General features: G+C 48.1%; 1 protein-coding gene across 1 annotated transcript in view; it reads left to right on the forward strand.

Annotated features, from left to right (window-relative positions):
• The first annotated feature begins 1,074 nt into the window (after positions 1-1,074).
• DAW1 (dynein assembly factor with WD repeats 1) overlaps positions 1,075-16,204 on the forward strand; it is a 242,789-nt gene continuing 227,659 nt past the window's right edge. Inside the window, exons 1-2 of the mRNA XM_086944817.1 lie at positions 1,075-1,172; positions 14,805-14,877. Coding sequence (XP_086800943.1) covers positions 1,133-1,172; positions 14,805-14,877 — 113 coding nt within the window. The 5' untranslated portion in view covers positions 1,075-1,132. The remainder of the gene's footprint in view (positions 1,173-14,804; positions 14,878-16,204) is intronic.

The following is a 16,204-nucleotide window of genomic DNA, read 5'->3' on the forward strand; positions in this document are numbered from 1 at the left end:
GAGGCAGCTGTAAACCACATTTTGGGGCCTCTCACATCCTGTTTCAGTTTGGTTACAGTTGTTTACCACATGGAGAGCCTGCAGACTTAGTGTGTGTCATGTAAGTAGTGCCCTTTCTTTTCTGGTGCTTTGCAGCGGTTTTAAGATCCCCTCGTCTTCATTGCTCATTTTTTCTCGTACGAAAGTGTCACTCAAAGTCGTTTAATGTACTCATAATTAAACTGAAATTATGAAAATGTTACCTATAAGCAATCTGAAACCTTGGCAGTCGTGTTAAACTGTTTATATATAGAGAGACCGTAGGCATGGCTAGTCAAGCCCTTCATGAGGGCAATTAAAAACATTGTTTTTGAACGACAGTTCCTCGGTAACCGGAAGATCACCTCTCATTTGCAAGACAGCCCAAACAATCACTTCTTTGTTTATTCGATTGCGGACATAGATGCCCGGTCAGCTTAAGAATGTTGACATTGCAGTAACACAGGGTATAGTTTAATTGCATGACGATTTTATGCGTTTGCGGCAGATATTGCTCAAATGTGCTAGGATTGCGCGGCATTTGGCAGAGTTCTAAAAGGATCATGGGAAATGTAGTTTTTTAATATGTTTACTACTATTAGCTGCTGTAAAAAACCAGCTAGCCCATAAATAGCGAAGAAAGAGAAGCATAATCCAACTATCCAAGCCTCCCGCTCGGACATAGTATCGCTGTTGAGTCACCTTCAAATATGAAATGTTGAAAAAGAAAACACATGGACTTCAACGAGAATGATAATACGCCCTAATAGCTTCCGCAAACAAAGTGGACATCTTGTAGTGTGCTTAACCAATTATTACGTCGTAGAGGAGAAAAATCGATATGTAAATGATCGTAGTAATGATATTACAAAACCAGATGTAGTCTTACGAATCAACACCCAAATCGCTTGCAAACAGCATATTGAGAAACATTTCTGTACGTGAATATTTCGAAAACATCAGCCGTCGGAAGACGTGGCCTGTCCCTTTTCTGTTTTCGGTATAAAATAATGAAACGGGGCGGGGCTAAGTATTACTTTCGCTTCTGCGCATTGCTCGTCGTGTGTTTGCTGGTCTCCATGGTTACGGTTGATCAGTGTGTTACTGCGGGAGGATGAAACTCAAGCGGTTCTTGCTGCGCTATTACCCACCAGGTGAGTGCCGTTCCAGAAACTTCATTGGTCTCACGTTACACTTTTGTATGTTTCTGTGCAATAACTTGGACAGCGTACATTTTAGAGTTATTTTGATGGGCAGGAAAACTTTACTCCATGCATGGATCTAGTACTTGAGCATCACCTTGGGTCCTGAGGAGGGAATATAGAAGGCAGCTTGCTGCAGCTTTCTCTATTTACGCTAACAGGAACGGGTAGTGCACACATATCTTACCTAGTAACTAGGCTCTGCGAGTACAGACATTTTACCTTAAAGAGGATCTTGCAAATTACTCACTGACATCAATAAGGGGTCCTTGTTTGGGAGCGTTGGAGCGTTTACTCATCATCTTAATGCCCTGGCTGTGCAGGTCTCCAACCGCCATTTATGGGCCCCGGAGTAATTTGGTGAAACATCATAATTTCCTGCAAATTGTATATCAGCAGCCCTCGTTTATGCGGTGAGGGCCATACCACCCTGAAAGCACCTGATCTCGTCCGGTGAGGGCTGAGCATATGTCTCTTACTTTGCATATTGCGCTTCAGGACGTGCTTCTGCTGTAGTGTTATGCTTCCAAGATAGTGCATGAAAGAGTTGCCTCCGTACAGTTACATACATAATTTTAGAGCAAAGCAGCATGAAATGTGTCTGTGTCCATTCGCAGTTACAGTGTTCTGGAAAGTCCTTCTTGATGGACCATGTTTTACATTTGATAAAACCGGCAGAGTTACTTACTAATCTGTATTTATTGTGAATACTTCTCTCTTTTTTTTTAACTCTTTTTATTAAACCGGTGCTCAGTACATATTTGCTCTTATAATACAATGAATAGACATACATCGCTATTGTGTTGCCATACTACTCAAAATACCCTCGTTTCTAGTAGCTAGCAAAGCGCCGTATCCCCCAGATCCAATGTTACACACAGTCCTATTTCTGTTTCCCCCCTCCCTCTCTTTCAGTATCCCCCATATTTACTCCACCTACCCCAAACTTTAATCCATTTTGTGGGCATCCTCTGGCTTTGTAGATTACCTTCTCTGCCCCTGAACACGAGTCCAAGTCAGTTTCACATTCCCACAGGTTTGGTGTCTGCCTCACTCCTCATCTTTTGGCTATATTCCTTTTTGCCACCATTGCTCCTACTTTCAGCCATATTAATGTGTCCTTGGGCCATTTTTCTTCTCCCGTAACGCATAGCTATTAACCATCTTGGTTCTGTTGAGATTTTCCATTCTGTGACTTCGGTCATAACACTTGCCACCTCCTTCCAGAAGACTTGAATATATATACATGCCCATATAATGTGAAAGAAGGAACCACGCCGCCCTCAAGGGGTCCATCGGATTGGATGAGTTGTACATAATTTTCCTGTATGTTAATGAAGTGGCCTGTGCAACCATTGGGTCCATCAATAACCCATCCTCTATTGGCAAGTAGTCAGGGAGAGTTTCCTCCTCGCTGATATATTGGCGAATGGCAAGACCTAGTTGCATATATCGGTATCTTTCTGTCTCTGCCATTTCATATTCACTTTCTAATTCATCAAAGGAGCGCTGTCCCTGCCCCCTCCTTAAATCCTCCACCCTTTCAATTCCCAGCATTTCCCATTTTTTAAAGAATCCCCTTAGGGCTCCCACTTCCACCAGCTGGTCACTGTCCCACAACTGAGTTCTCCTAGTCAATTTCCCTTCCCAGTCTTTATGCTTTAACACATCTTTCCAAGCTCGCACTACCGTCTGAGTTTGTGGGGAAGCTGCTTTTCCTTCCTTCTGCTGGATATGGCTGCCGGGTATCCCCTTTCACCCATAGCGCAGTGATCTACTCTGAAAGCTGGATCCCCACAATATGTAAATGCCCAGTCATTCACTATTATCAACTGTGAGGCCCAGTAGTATCTGCAATGTCAGGGACCGTCAACCCTCCCTCATATACTCCCCTCTGAAGCTTACAGAGAGCAATTCTAGAGCTACCTCCATCCCAGAGGAGTTTTCACAATTCACTATTTATGTCTCAAAACACCTTCTTAGGTATATTGTACTGGGTGTTCCGTAATACGTATAGCAACCTAGGCATGGCCATCATTTAAAAAATGACCACCCTGCCCATCAAGGAAACCAGAAATTTCCTCCAATGTTCCACATCATTCACAGTCACTGCATTTGGGGATAGAGAATATTTTCTAGGAAGTCTTCTTTTTTCGTGGATATCTGGACACCCAGGTATGTAAACCTTGTCTTGACTACCAACTGAGTGGAGCCTACCAGTCTCGGAGGGAAAAAGGAGCGATGTATTCCAGTTCTAGCACTTAGAAGCAACAAGCGTCAATGGAGGTTATCTGGTCACGCTGGAATTGGGCAAAGTAAATAGTTCAAGCTGACTGCGATGAAGCGCAGGCTGGCTACAGGACCCATTCATGCCCCAGTACCCAGCAAGATGCGGGGCGCAGTCGAGCGATGCATCAATGCCGATCCCGCAGTGGTGGCAATGAGTTGGTTTTGTAGAAAAAGCACCGAGCCAAAATGCGCTGGTTCCAATTGGGATGCGCCAGGTTTCTATGCTCAGTCGAGGGGATGCGTTTATCTCTCCACACTGCTACGGTGATGATGCACGGTTCCGATGCGTCAGGGCTCTTAAGGCGATGTGTTGGTGCCAAGTACTATATGCCGAGTCTACTTCTGCAACAGGGGCGATGCGCTGGTTCTGCTACACACAGACTGGACATGCATCGATTTCTCTGGGCCACGTATCTGGGTCCACTTCCAGTGCACCAGGCACTGGTGTAGGGCTAGAGACTTTGATATCCCTGAGTCTTAAGCAACAGGAGTCACTTTGTTGTAAGGCAGAGTCCAGCTGTCCTCAGCAGGGTTAGAGAGCAGCAGGGCAGCACAGTATAAAAACAGGCCTTCCAGGTCAGCAGTTCAGCAGTGTCAGCCCTCAATGCATCACAGCAGTTCTTCTGAAAGAGTCCAGGTGTAGGTCTAGAAGTGTCTGATTTGGTGGGGTCAGAGACCCAACTTAAAGCCAGTTATGCCTTTGAAACGGGGGTGACTTTAAAGAAGGGTCTTTGAAGTGCACAGATGTCCTTTCTTCCCAGCCCTGGCTCCAGAATATCCGTAGGGGGTAATCCGCCCTTTTTATGTGGGAACGGAACACTACCTATTCAGGTGCAAGTATCGGCTCCTCCCTCCCTTCGTTCTCAGGATGAGCCATCAGAATGCAGATGGGTGCTCAGACACACATAACCTTCCTGTGTTTGTGGCTGTCTATAGCAGGTGTCTCCAACCAGTCAATCACAAGCTACCAGTAGCTCGCAGAACCCTTAATAGTAGCTCCCAGCCTTGAGTACAGTTTTACCTAAGAATTACAATAAATAAGTGTTGTGTTTTTTCTTTTAATGTTAAGGAAAGGCTATGTTTATTTTACATTATTATCAGGCTGCAGATAGCACAGCCTGACAATGAGCAGTGCTCTGTTCAGCAGATGTGTGACCTAGGTGGGTCTCAGAGGTTTAGAATTGAAACACTGAGGTATTTAACTCTTAAATAAAAGTTGTTCTATACTGAATATTAGAGCATGATAACAAAATTATGCTTCTAAATCCGTTTAAATGAGAGAAATATTAAATGAAGAGTTAACTTAATCAGTGAGTTAACTCTTCATTTTCATTTTTTCCCTTTTTAAAGTGCTGCATTTACAGATAGCAGACATCTTGCTCCCAGTGGCCGGTAGACACAGTGACATATTTATAACTGAAAGGTACAGTCATTTTCTTTTAAATTAGAGTAATTTATAGTGAAGTCAAATGTTTCTATGAAACATGTCTTAATGTTGTTCTCTTCTTTAAATTAAGCCAAATAAATCCTAATATTGTGTGAACCATGTGTCTTCACTTTAAATTCTTCACATTCATGCAAACAACTGCATTTTCCTGTTAGAAATATGGTACTATATTTACAGGTCACTGTAAAATGCCCACTATTTGTAAAGACACTTTGACATGGGAGAAAATTGAAATGAGTTTTATATAATGCATATAAACATAAAGTTAACTCTTCAATTTAATTTTCTTCCATGTCAACGTGTTGCATTTACACACAGCAGACATCTTGCTGCCAGTGGCTGGTAGACACACTGTCATATTTATAACTGAAAAATACAGCCATTTTTTTTAAATGGGAGACATTTAAAGTGCAGAAAAACTTTCCATCGAGCGCAGACATTTTTTCCTTATTAGGAACATTTTTGCTTAACATTTTTCTGCACCTTATATTTCTCCCATTTAATAAAAAGTTTGTGATTACATGTAAATACAGCCACATATGGCAAAAGTTATGCCCTGTGCCACAAGTACCCATGACACAGACTCTGTCACCCCTACACATATATCTCATTCATTCACACACATGTTCATACATCCCCACAGTGGTGTCTGCTAACAATGCATAAGTTATTAGGCCTTCAGTAGCTCACAACAATTTTACTGATCTTTAGTAGCTCTCACTACAGAAAAGGTTAGAGATCCCTGGTGTAGAGGTAATCTACAATGTTTAGCTTTCACCCACCCCAGATGTGTATTGGAGACAGGCTGCAGGCACACAGAGCTGTAAGAGCAGAGACTTTTCCACTTTCTACAAGTGGCATTTCTAAAATAGTAATGTTAAATCCAACTTTACCAGTAAAGATGATTTATCAATACCATTCAAACATGACACAGCTACTCTTCTTCTTTTTAAATCAGGAATTGCAGCTTAAAAGTGTAATAAGGAATTCCCAAGTTTAACCCATAAGAGGACTAGGCCTCACAGTATTGAAAAACAAATGTAGCTGTTTTTCAATACTAGTACAGGCAAAACGTAAACGTACATGTCCAACTTTTTACTTCCACAGCATCCTGCCCTATGGGCTGCCCAGGGCCTACCTTTGGGGCGACTTAGGTGTAATAAAAGGGGATTTTAAGATGCCAAGCAGAAGAGTTAGTAAACCGCATGCACAGGCCTTGCAGTGGCAGGCCTGAGACAGGTTTAAAAGGCTACTTGTGTAGGTGGCACAATCAGTGCTGCAGGCTCACTAGTAGCACTTAATTTACAGGCCCTGGGTATATGGTATACTGCTTTATAAGGGAAGTACAAGTAAATTAAGTCTGCCAATTGTGTATACACCAATGTTACCATGTTTAGGGGAGAAGCACATGTACTTTAGCACTAATCAGGAGTGATAACGTGCTCAGGGTCCCAAGGCTAGCAAAAAGAATCAACAAAAAGAGATAAGCAAGCAAAACGTTTGGGGGAAGACCACTCTAAGTATGACAGGTCTAACACATGTCCCCCTCAGCTGAAAGTGGGGAGAGCTACCCAACCTCTAGAGAGTTTTCTTCACTAAGGCGGATAAACCTGGATAGATCATCTGTATTGGCGTGGTCTACCCTTGTTCTGTATTTCACCCTGAAGTCCATGCCCTGTAGGGAAATGGACCACTTCAACAATTTTGGATTGTCTCCACTCATTTTCATGAGCCACCTGAAGAACCTGTGGTCCGTCTGAATCAGGAAGTCAGTAGCAAAGAGGTGTGGCCTCAACTCCTTCAGTACCTAGGCCACAGCAAAAGCTTCTATTTCTATAGCACTCCACCTTTGTTCCCTGGGAAGTAACCTCCTAGAGATAAAGGCTACAGCTTGGTCTAGGCACTCTTCCTTAAGCTGCAATAGTACTACCCTGATGCCATGTTCGGAAGCATCTGTTTGAACGATAAACTCCCTGGAGAAGTCAGGGGCTTTGAGAGCACAGGAGCTGTGCACACGGCCTGCTTAAGGGAGTCAAATGCTTTTAGGCATGCCTCTGTCTAAATCACATTTCTGCGCTGCTCCTTAGAAGTCAGATCTGTCAAGAGGGCAATGATGGTGCCATATCCATTGACAAACCTCCTATTGTACCCAGTGAGGCCCAAGAATGCACTCACTTCAGTCTGGGCGCTTTGGGGGCTCCCTGGCCATGATAGTTTCTATCTGGGCCTGGAGGGGCTGCACCTTAGCCCTGCCCACCAGGTGTACCAAATACACCACAGACCCCTGCCCTATCTGACACCTAATGCCTGTTTCAGAGCCCAAAGCACTTCCTTGAGGTGGAAAAGGTGGTCCTTCCAGCTGCTATTGTAGACAGCTATGTCATCCAGATAGGTAGCCCTGAAGGCCTTCATACCAGCAAGGTCCTGGTTCATCAAGCTCTGGAAGGTGGCAGGTATTTTTGTGTCCAGATGGTATCACTCTAAACTGATATTGGTCTCTGGACCAGAGAAGTCTGATCTCCTTTGCTTCCTCTGTTAGGGTGATTTGCCAGTACCCTGAGCCATTTATCTTCTGATGGCCAGCATATATCTCACTACATCCTGGGGAATCTTCCAGGTAGCCTGCTCCCACCCTTCTTTCACCAAACTCAGATGTCCCCTGCCTCGGTGGCCATATATAAGCTCGAAGGGGCGGAAGTCCATTCCCTTCTGTGTTACCTCATATAGTGCCATCAAATCAAAATAGAGAGAGAGGACTAGATAAGCTAGTCCGGATCCCCTAGGTTATATGTAGTTTATCAAGAAGGACTAGCTAAGTTGTGTAAAAGGACTCAATGGGTACGTATGTTGGCAAACCATTTGGTTTGGTCATGAAGCCCTCACCCACCAACCTAGTTGGTGGCATGCTTCATCATCGGGCCCACCACAGTGACAACGAATGTGTCCCGGGTGTGCTTCGACTCCAGATTACTGAGGAGCTGGTATACTCGCTGAGTGTGCAGTGTTGGTGAGTGTGAAAGTGAAATGTTTAAAAGCTATACAGTGGGTCCCAGTACCCGAGGGTGTATGGATAAACTTTAATTACTGGGCCCCTGTTAGCAACTAAAAAGGCAAACGGACGCGTTGGAGTGAATTATGACCTCCTTCGTCCTGTGTGGTCTACATGTTTCAGCCAGGCCTTTTGATTAAAACTGGCTTTCCTCAGGACCAATTAGTATGTGAAGGTGCCATGGGAGTTGGGGGCGTTTATGATTGTTAATGATGAGGTGTAGGATATTCTAGAAATTTTGTCAGGAGGGGGGTCCCTTCGCCTAAAGTATTTTACGGGGTCTTGTCATCAAAAGGTTTGAAGACCTCTGCTGTAGAGGTTCCTTAGCATCATCCAACCTTGTGTCAGTACTTAAAGCACTAGGTTAAAACTGCCAACCCATTAAATTGAAGTATATAATTTAAAGATTCTGGCCACAACTTTATATGGAATTGAATTTGTTCCTCTAAATTCTCTGTTTATATACAAGATAAAGCGCGCATTAAGGGCCTGATTAGGAGTTTGGTGGTCCGTGGACCGCAAAACTCCAGACGGCGCAGTGGTGGCATTGCTACACCAGCGGTCCGACCTCCTTATTATGACTTTGATGTCGAATCGCCCTGGACTGCCGAAACTGCCGGAAATCTGCGATCCCTCAGCGGTGGCATGGCAGTCTAGGGCAGCAATATGCTGGCAATGCCGCTGCCACACCATCAAGCATATTAAGACTTTCTAGACATTCACACTTTTCATGGCGGTGAGCCTGCCATGAAAATTGTGTCATTAAACAACAGGGGGTGATGAAAATTGTGTCAGTCAGGAAAGTAAGGGGGCCCTACAGGACCCCCTGCTGCCCCTGTGCATGGGGGTGTATGTAGAGGGACACATTTTGAGCCCCACTGTGTGCATGCACCCCTGTTCCTGCACGGCATGGACTGCACAATCCATGCTGTGCAGGAACAGTCTTTGGCGCTCCTTCTGCGCTGAAGTTCTCAATCAATCAATCATCGTATTTATATAGCGCACTACTTACCCAGAGGGTCTCAAGGCGCTGGGGGGGGGGGGTGGGGGGGGGGGATCTGCTACTGCTCGAACAACCAGGTCTTGAGTTGCTTCCTGAAGGCGAGGTGGTCCTGGGTCAGGCGGAGGTGGGTGGGGAGGGAGTTCCATGTCTTGGCGGCGAGGTAGGAGAAGGACCGCCCCCCTGTGGTGGCTCTGCGGATGCAGGGGACGGCGGCGAGGGCGTGGCTGGACGAACAAAGCTGGCGTTTGGGAGCGTAGAAGTTGAGGCGGCTGTTGAGGTATATTGGGCCTTGGCTGTGTAGGGCTTTGTGTGCGTGGGTGAGGAAACGGAAGGTGATTCTCTTGTTGACCGGGAGCCAATGCAGATCTCTCAGGTGTCCGGAGATATGGCTGCGACGGGGGATGTCCAGGATGAGTCGTGCTGAGGCGTTCTGGATCCGCTGGAGTCTCTTCTGGAGTTTGGCAGTGGTTCCGGCGTAGAGGGTGTTGCCGTAGTCCAGACGTCTGGTGACGAGGGCCTGGGTGACCGTCTGTCTTCCTGGTCTCGGCAGGGATCCACCGGAAGATCTTACGTAGCATGCGCAGGATATTGAAGCACGACGAGGAGACGGCGTTGACTTGTCTGGTCATGGAGAGGGAGGAGTCCAGGATGAAGCCCAGGTTGCGTGCGTGGTCTGTTGGTTTGGGTGCGCTGCCTAGGGCGGGGGGCCACCAGGAGTCTTTCCAGGCGGAGGGTGAGGATCCCAGGATGAGGACTTCTGTCTTGTCCGAGTTCAGTTTCAGGCAGCTGTTCATCATCCATTCGGCTACCTCTTTCATCCCTTCGTGAAGGTTGGCTCTGGCGGTGGCGGGGTCGTTGGTAAGGGAGAGGATCAGCTGGGTGTCGTCGGCGTAGGAGATGATGTTGAGGTTGTGCTGGCGTGCGATGTCTGCGAGGGGGCTCATGTAGATGTTGAAGAGGGTTGGACTGAGCGAGGAGCCTTGAGGGACGCCGCAGATGACTTCGGTGGCTTCAGATCTGAACGGGGGGAGGCGGACTCTCTGTGTTCTTCCGGCGAGGAAGGAGATGATCCACTCCAGTGCCTTCTCCTGGACTCCGACGTTGCAGAGGCGTTGTACTAGGGTACGAAGGCAGACAGTGTCGAAGGCCGCGGAGAGGTCGAGGAGGATGAGGGCCGCTGTTTCTCCGTTGTCGAGCAGCGTTCGGATGTCATCGGTGACTGCGATCAGGGCGGTCTCGGTGCTGTGGTTGGCCCGGAAGCCAGACTGCGAGGGGTCGAGGGATCCGTTCGTCTCGAGGAAGGCGGCCAGCTGCTTGTTGACGGTCTTCTCGATGACTTTTGCAGGAAACGGGAGCAGCAAGATGGGGCGGTAGTTCTTGAGGTCGGTGGGGTCCGCCGATGGCTTCTTGAGTAGAGCGCTGAGTTCGGCGTGCTTCCAGCTCTCCGGGAAGGTAGCGGTGTCGAAGGAGGTGTTGATGATGTCCCGCAGGTGGGGTGCGATGATAGCGTCGGCCTTGTTGAAGACGTGGTGAGGGCAGGGGTCGGTCGGAGATCCGGAGTGGATGGAGTTCATCGTGCGGACGGTTTCTTCGGTGCTGATCGGAGTCCAGGCGCGGAGGGTGGAGGTGGGGGGCGGTGGTTCGGTCGTGGTGCTCGTCGGTTGGGTGCTGAAGCTGTTGTGTATGTCCGCGATCTTGTTGTGGAAGTAGGAGGCGAGGGAGTTGCAGAGGTCTTGCGAAGGGGTGATGTCGTTGTTTCCGGCGTTGGGGTTGGAGAGCTCTTTGACGATGTTGAAGAGTTCTTTGCTGTTGTGTGCGTTGTTGTCCAGTTGTTCCTTGAATGCAGTTTTCTTGGTGGCGCGGATGAGTTGGTGGTGTTTCCGGGTGGCGAGCTTGAGGGCAGTCATGTTGTCCGGTGTTGGGTCTCTGCGCCAGGTTCTCTCGAGGGCTCGGCAGTTCTTCTTGGAGCTCTTGAGTTCGTCGGTGAACCATGGGGCTTTCTTGCTGCCGGGTCTGCGAGCGAGCTCATCTGCGCAGTCGTTGATCCACTTCGAGAGGTTGGTGGCCGCCTGGCTAGGGTTCGTTGTGATGGTGGGAGGGTTCGTGCTCAGGGAGGACGCGAGCTGGTCGGCTGTGATCTTGTTCCAGTTCCTGCGTGCAGCCTGTTGCTGGTGGTGGTGGATCGAGGTCCTTGCGAAGCTGAAGTGGACGCAGCTGTGGTCCGTCCAGTGGAGCCCGGTGGCGTGGCTGAAGGCGATGTCCTTGCTGGATGAGCAGACGGGGTTGAGTGTGTGTCCGGCGTAGTGGGTGGGGGTGGTCACAAGTTGCTTGAGTCCCAGGTTGGCGAGGTTGTCCAGAAGGGTGGTGGTGTTGCGGTCGTTGTTGTTCTCCAGGTGGAAGTTGAGGTCCCCGAGGAGGATGTAGTCAGCGGAGCAGAGGGCGTGTGGGCTGATAAAGTCGGCGATGTCTTCGCTGAATTGTGTGCGTTGTCCAGGGGGTCTGTAGATGAGGGTGCCTCTGAGGGTGGTCTTGGGGTTGATGTGGACTTGGAAGTGCAGGTGCTCAGCGGTAGCGAGGGTGTCATCGGTGTTGGTCGTGATGCGGATGGTGTTCCTGTGGACGATGGCGATGCCTCCTCCGGTGTGGTTTATGCGGTCCCTTCGGATGATCTTGTAGCCGTCTGGGATGCCGATGGCGATGTCAGGCGCGGAGGAGGCGTTCATCCAGGTTTCCGTGAACAAGGCGACGTCTGGGGCTGTGGTGTCGAGCAGGTTCCAGATCTCGATGGCGTGCCTGTGGACGGAGCGGGTGTTGAGCAGGATGCATCTCAGGTGGCTGCTGCTGTTGCTCGTCGAGGTCTTGGGCACTGCTGGAGTGGTGCAGGTCCGGATGCAGATGAACTTGCAGGCGTTGCAGCAGAAGGGTCCGTGGGTGCATCTTGGGGTGGCTCGGTAGCAGCCCGGGACTCGGCCGGCGTTGAGTGCGTTGAGGGTGGCGGCGTCGTATGTCCGGCGGGGGCCAGGGGTCCTGGCGCTGGGCGCGGTCCAGGCGCGGACGGGCGCAGACGGGCTTACCTTTGGCGCGCCTTCGGCGCACAATCGGCGCGCCCGCTGCGCGTTACCGCTGCGCGATACCGCTGTGCGTGCGCACGGTCGCCATTTATGGCGAAGTGCAGGGAGGGAGGGGCAGCTGGGAGGCGGGAGCGGGGAGGAAGGGGGCATGGCTACACTCCCCGGCGGCGGGGATCGGCAGCGGGGAGCGGGTGCAGGGGTCAGCAGCACAGGGGGGGGAAACCAGGGGCAGCACGGGGACAAAAATAAACAAGTATCAGGGCATAGACATTAGAAATACCATACAGCAGAAACAGGCAGACAATGGTCCACAACGCGGAAAAAACAACAGGCGGGGGGCGTGGCCTGAGGGCGGACCCGAGGGCGGGAGGGCTCTGCGAGGCAGGCAGAATCGGCAGGCGGGGGCACACGCAGCAGCTGGTGGCCGTGCGGCGTGGGGGTGTCCTACAAGTAGGTCACACTCACCTGTGCCGCACGGTCGCCATTTATGGCCAAGTGCAGGGAGGGAGGGGCAGCTGGGAGGCGGGAGCGGGGAGGAAGGGGCGTGGCTACACTCCCCAGCGGCGGGAATCGGCTGCGGGGAGCGGTTGCAGGGGTCAGCAGCACAGGGGGGGGAAACCTGGGGCAGCACGGGGACAAAAATAAACAAGTATCAGGGCACAGACATTAGAAATACCATACAGCAAAAACAGGCAGACAATGGTCCACAACGCGGAAAAAACAGGCGGGGGGCGTGGCCTGAGGGCGGACCCGAGGGCGGGAGGGCTCTGCGAGGCAGGCAGAATCGGCAGGCGGGGGCACACGCAGCAGCTGGTGGCCGTGCGGTGCGGGGATGTCCTACAAGTAGGTCACACTCACCTGTGCCGCACGGTCGCCATTTATGGACAAGTGCAGGGAGGGAGGGGCTGCTGGGAGGCGGGAGCGGGGAGGAAGGGGGCGTGGCTACACTCCCCGGCGGTGGGAATCGGCAGCGGGGAGCGGGTGCAGGGGTCAGCAGCACAGGGGGGGGGGAAACTAGGGGCAGCACAGGGACAAAAATAAACAAGTATCAGGGCACAGACATTAGAAATACCATACAGCAGAAACAGGCAGACAATGGTCCACAGCGCGGAAAAAACAACAGGCGGGGGGCGTGGCCTGAGGGCGGACCTGAGGGCGGGAGGGCTCTGCGAGGCAAGCAGAATCGGCAGGCGGGGGCACACGCAGCAGCTGGTGGCCGTGCGGCGCGGGGGTGTCCTACAAGTAGGCTTACATATGGACCCTAGAACTGCACTGCTGAGGGACAGCCAAAGCATTGCCAGCCAAACCACGAGAAACACGTAATCTGGCAGGTGGGCGGCGGTTGACTTTGGTGGTGTGGGAGCGTGGTGATGGTGTGGAGACCCACTCCCACACCGCCTATGTCGTAAGGGGGCCCTACGTTTCTACTGAATCTAAGGAACAGTTTATTTATCTAAGCACTTGATTTAGAATTGATACTCTCTGCCTGTGAGTATAAAGCATGTGGGGCTGTTTTGAGATGGGGTTTCAAAATGTATAATGCAGGCCCTTTAGGTATTGCGATTTGCTATTAGGGAAAAACTTTGAAATCGACCGAAAGATTATGCCAGTCTTCAAAATGTGTCATATGCATTCCACAGAACTACCACTGAGCTTAGAGCCCCTCGCTGCTTCTGCCACCTTTGTTTCATCATTGGTAAAAAGGGCCATGCCTAACACAAGGTTAATCATGTGGTTATTTATAGTGGTGTCTATTCAAATTTGATGCAACATTATTTATCCTTTTTAAAAGATCATATTTCACATAGATGTATTTTTAAATGTGGTCTTTCCACTACCAGATTATCATTATGTTAAATGGTCTCTAAGCACTTTTCGGACTTCACTTTATTTGTCTTAATTTATTGTACAAAAAACATCACTATCTGCTTAGGATCTTTTGTTGTGAATAATGTCACCACTGCTTCCCGGGCTCTTAATTTTGTGCTAAATCCAAACTTGGCGTCAGTGGTCTATCATATGTATATGTATTTTAAAACAATTTTAATTCAGTAAAGAAACCATCACAGTAATGGAGGTCATCATGTCTCTTATCACATTTTAATAAAGAAAACATTTTTTTAATCCAGCCGTTTTTCCATAAATGAAACAAGACTGCATTTAAAAAAGAAAGTTTGTTACTTTTCTAAAGTTTGTTTGAGAGTTGGAAGTGGCCTCTTGATGCACAGGGAAGGCAAAAGGGTCTCAGTGAGTCCTCTTTTCTTTTTTTGACCGTGGTACCACTCCACCTTTACAGTCAATAACTTTTCAGGATTTTTAAACAAGATTACAGTCACAAAACATTGATACATTCATTAACCCCTTTTCCAAATAACAATTCTCTATGGGATTCTCAACCCATTTTGTGATTCGGTAACCTGTTACTAATTAGCAAAATGGGTTTAGTGCATAACAAATAGCCATTGTACAATTGCACACCGTGTGATTTTGGGAACTACAGGCTTTGCAACCGCTAAACTGCTTTGTACAACAGGCCCATAGTCTGTAAACAGAAAATGTTTTTTGTTGTTGCCCTGAATGTGTTTGTACGCTTCTTTGAATATATAATCATGTTTTTATGGCTCATATGACCTGGTTGATTGATTGGTTACAAAATTGATTTCATGCTTCACAAAATCCTTATTTGATTGAAAATCCAAATATGTTTCCATTCCACCTTCTACAGGTATTATTTTGGAATATGAAAAAGGAGGTGAAGTGAGAACTAAGTCTATTGATTTACTTGATCTAACTCCCAGGTATGTAATTCCTAACACTTCCCTTATTTAATAAAAATTACATAAAAAACTAGGCATGGATGAACACTTTTGTTACATAGGTCAGGGACCAGCACATAATCTGAGGTCTACTCTTATTACAGATGTTCGAGATCCTGCACCTTCCATTGAGGTGCAGCCGATCATTAGTGCTGATTGTGCACCAGGCCACAAGCGCATATGAGCTCTATGTCGGATCACTATTGTCAAGAGCAATATTTATTATTGATAACTTTGAGGGCTTTTCAAGTAGCTCATGTATAATGTAAACTCTGTCCACTGCAGCAAAATAGCAGGGTAAGACTGTTGTAAAAGGTATCCCAAACATTCTTTTCGGTAACCTCAGAAGGCAGTATGCACCAAGGGCCAGATGTAGGAGAGAAAATACCGGTCGGTAACGGCCGATTTTGGCCGTTACCGAACAGTATTTAGGATTTGGCATGTAGGGGCCATCATTTTACAGAATCGGTAAATTTACCGATTCAGTAAATTTACCGATTCTGTAAAATACCGAATCGGTATTTTTACCGATTTGGTAAATCCACATGTAGGTGACACTCCTAAGAGTGTCACAGGCCCTTAAGAATCGGTATTTTACTACCCAATCCAATTGGGTGGTAAAATACCGAATTCAGGTGTGCATGCACATCTGTGCTTGCACACCTGTGCAATGTGACACACAGACATGCCCTTAGGGCATGTCTGTGTGCCACATGGCACACAAGTCCGGAATTGGGGTGCTAGAGGGTTTCAAAGTGACACCCCCTGCACCCTTGCAGGATTCGGTATTTACCGATTCGGTAAATACCGAATCGGTAGTGCCCATTGATTCCTATGGGCTTCAAGGCCCATAGGAATCAATGGGCAACACCGATTCGGTAAATACCGAATCCTACCGATTCGGTAATTCTTAAATTCGAATTACCTACATCTCCCCCTTCATATTTACCGACTCTTAAATAACGAATCGGTAAAATTCAGTATTTAAGAGTCGGTAAATATGAATTTCCTACATCTGGCCCCAAATCTCTTTGCTTTTCCACATGATAGACCTAAACAGTCTTTAAATATTAAGAGTTTCAAATCAGGCATCTCCAACAAGTATCTTGTTAGCTACTGTTGTCTTTCCAGCTACCTGTAAGCAGCGCTCCTATGTGTAGCCCAGCCTTTTCAATGAGAAGATATTGCTTGGTTGCCTTAATATATGTATCCCATAAGAGAAAAGTGTTTATTGAAGACGAAAATGTGTCTATGTTCAGAACTCGTAACCTAATAGTTAGAGAAAAATGGTTGGATTTCCAAAATACAT

Source organism: Lissotriton vulgaris, chromosome 11, assembly GCF_964263255.1.
Source record: "Lissotriton vulgaris chromosome 11, aLisVul1.2, whole genome shotgun sequence".
NCBI lineage: Eukaryota > Metazoa > Chordata > Amphibia > Caudata > Salamandridae > Lissotriton > Lissotriton vulgaris.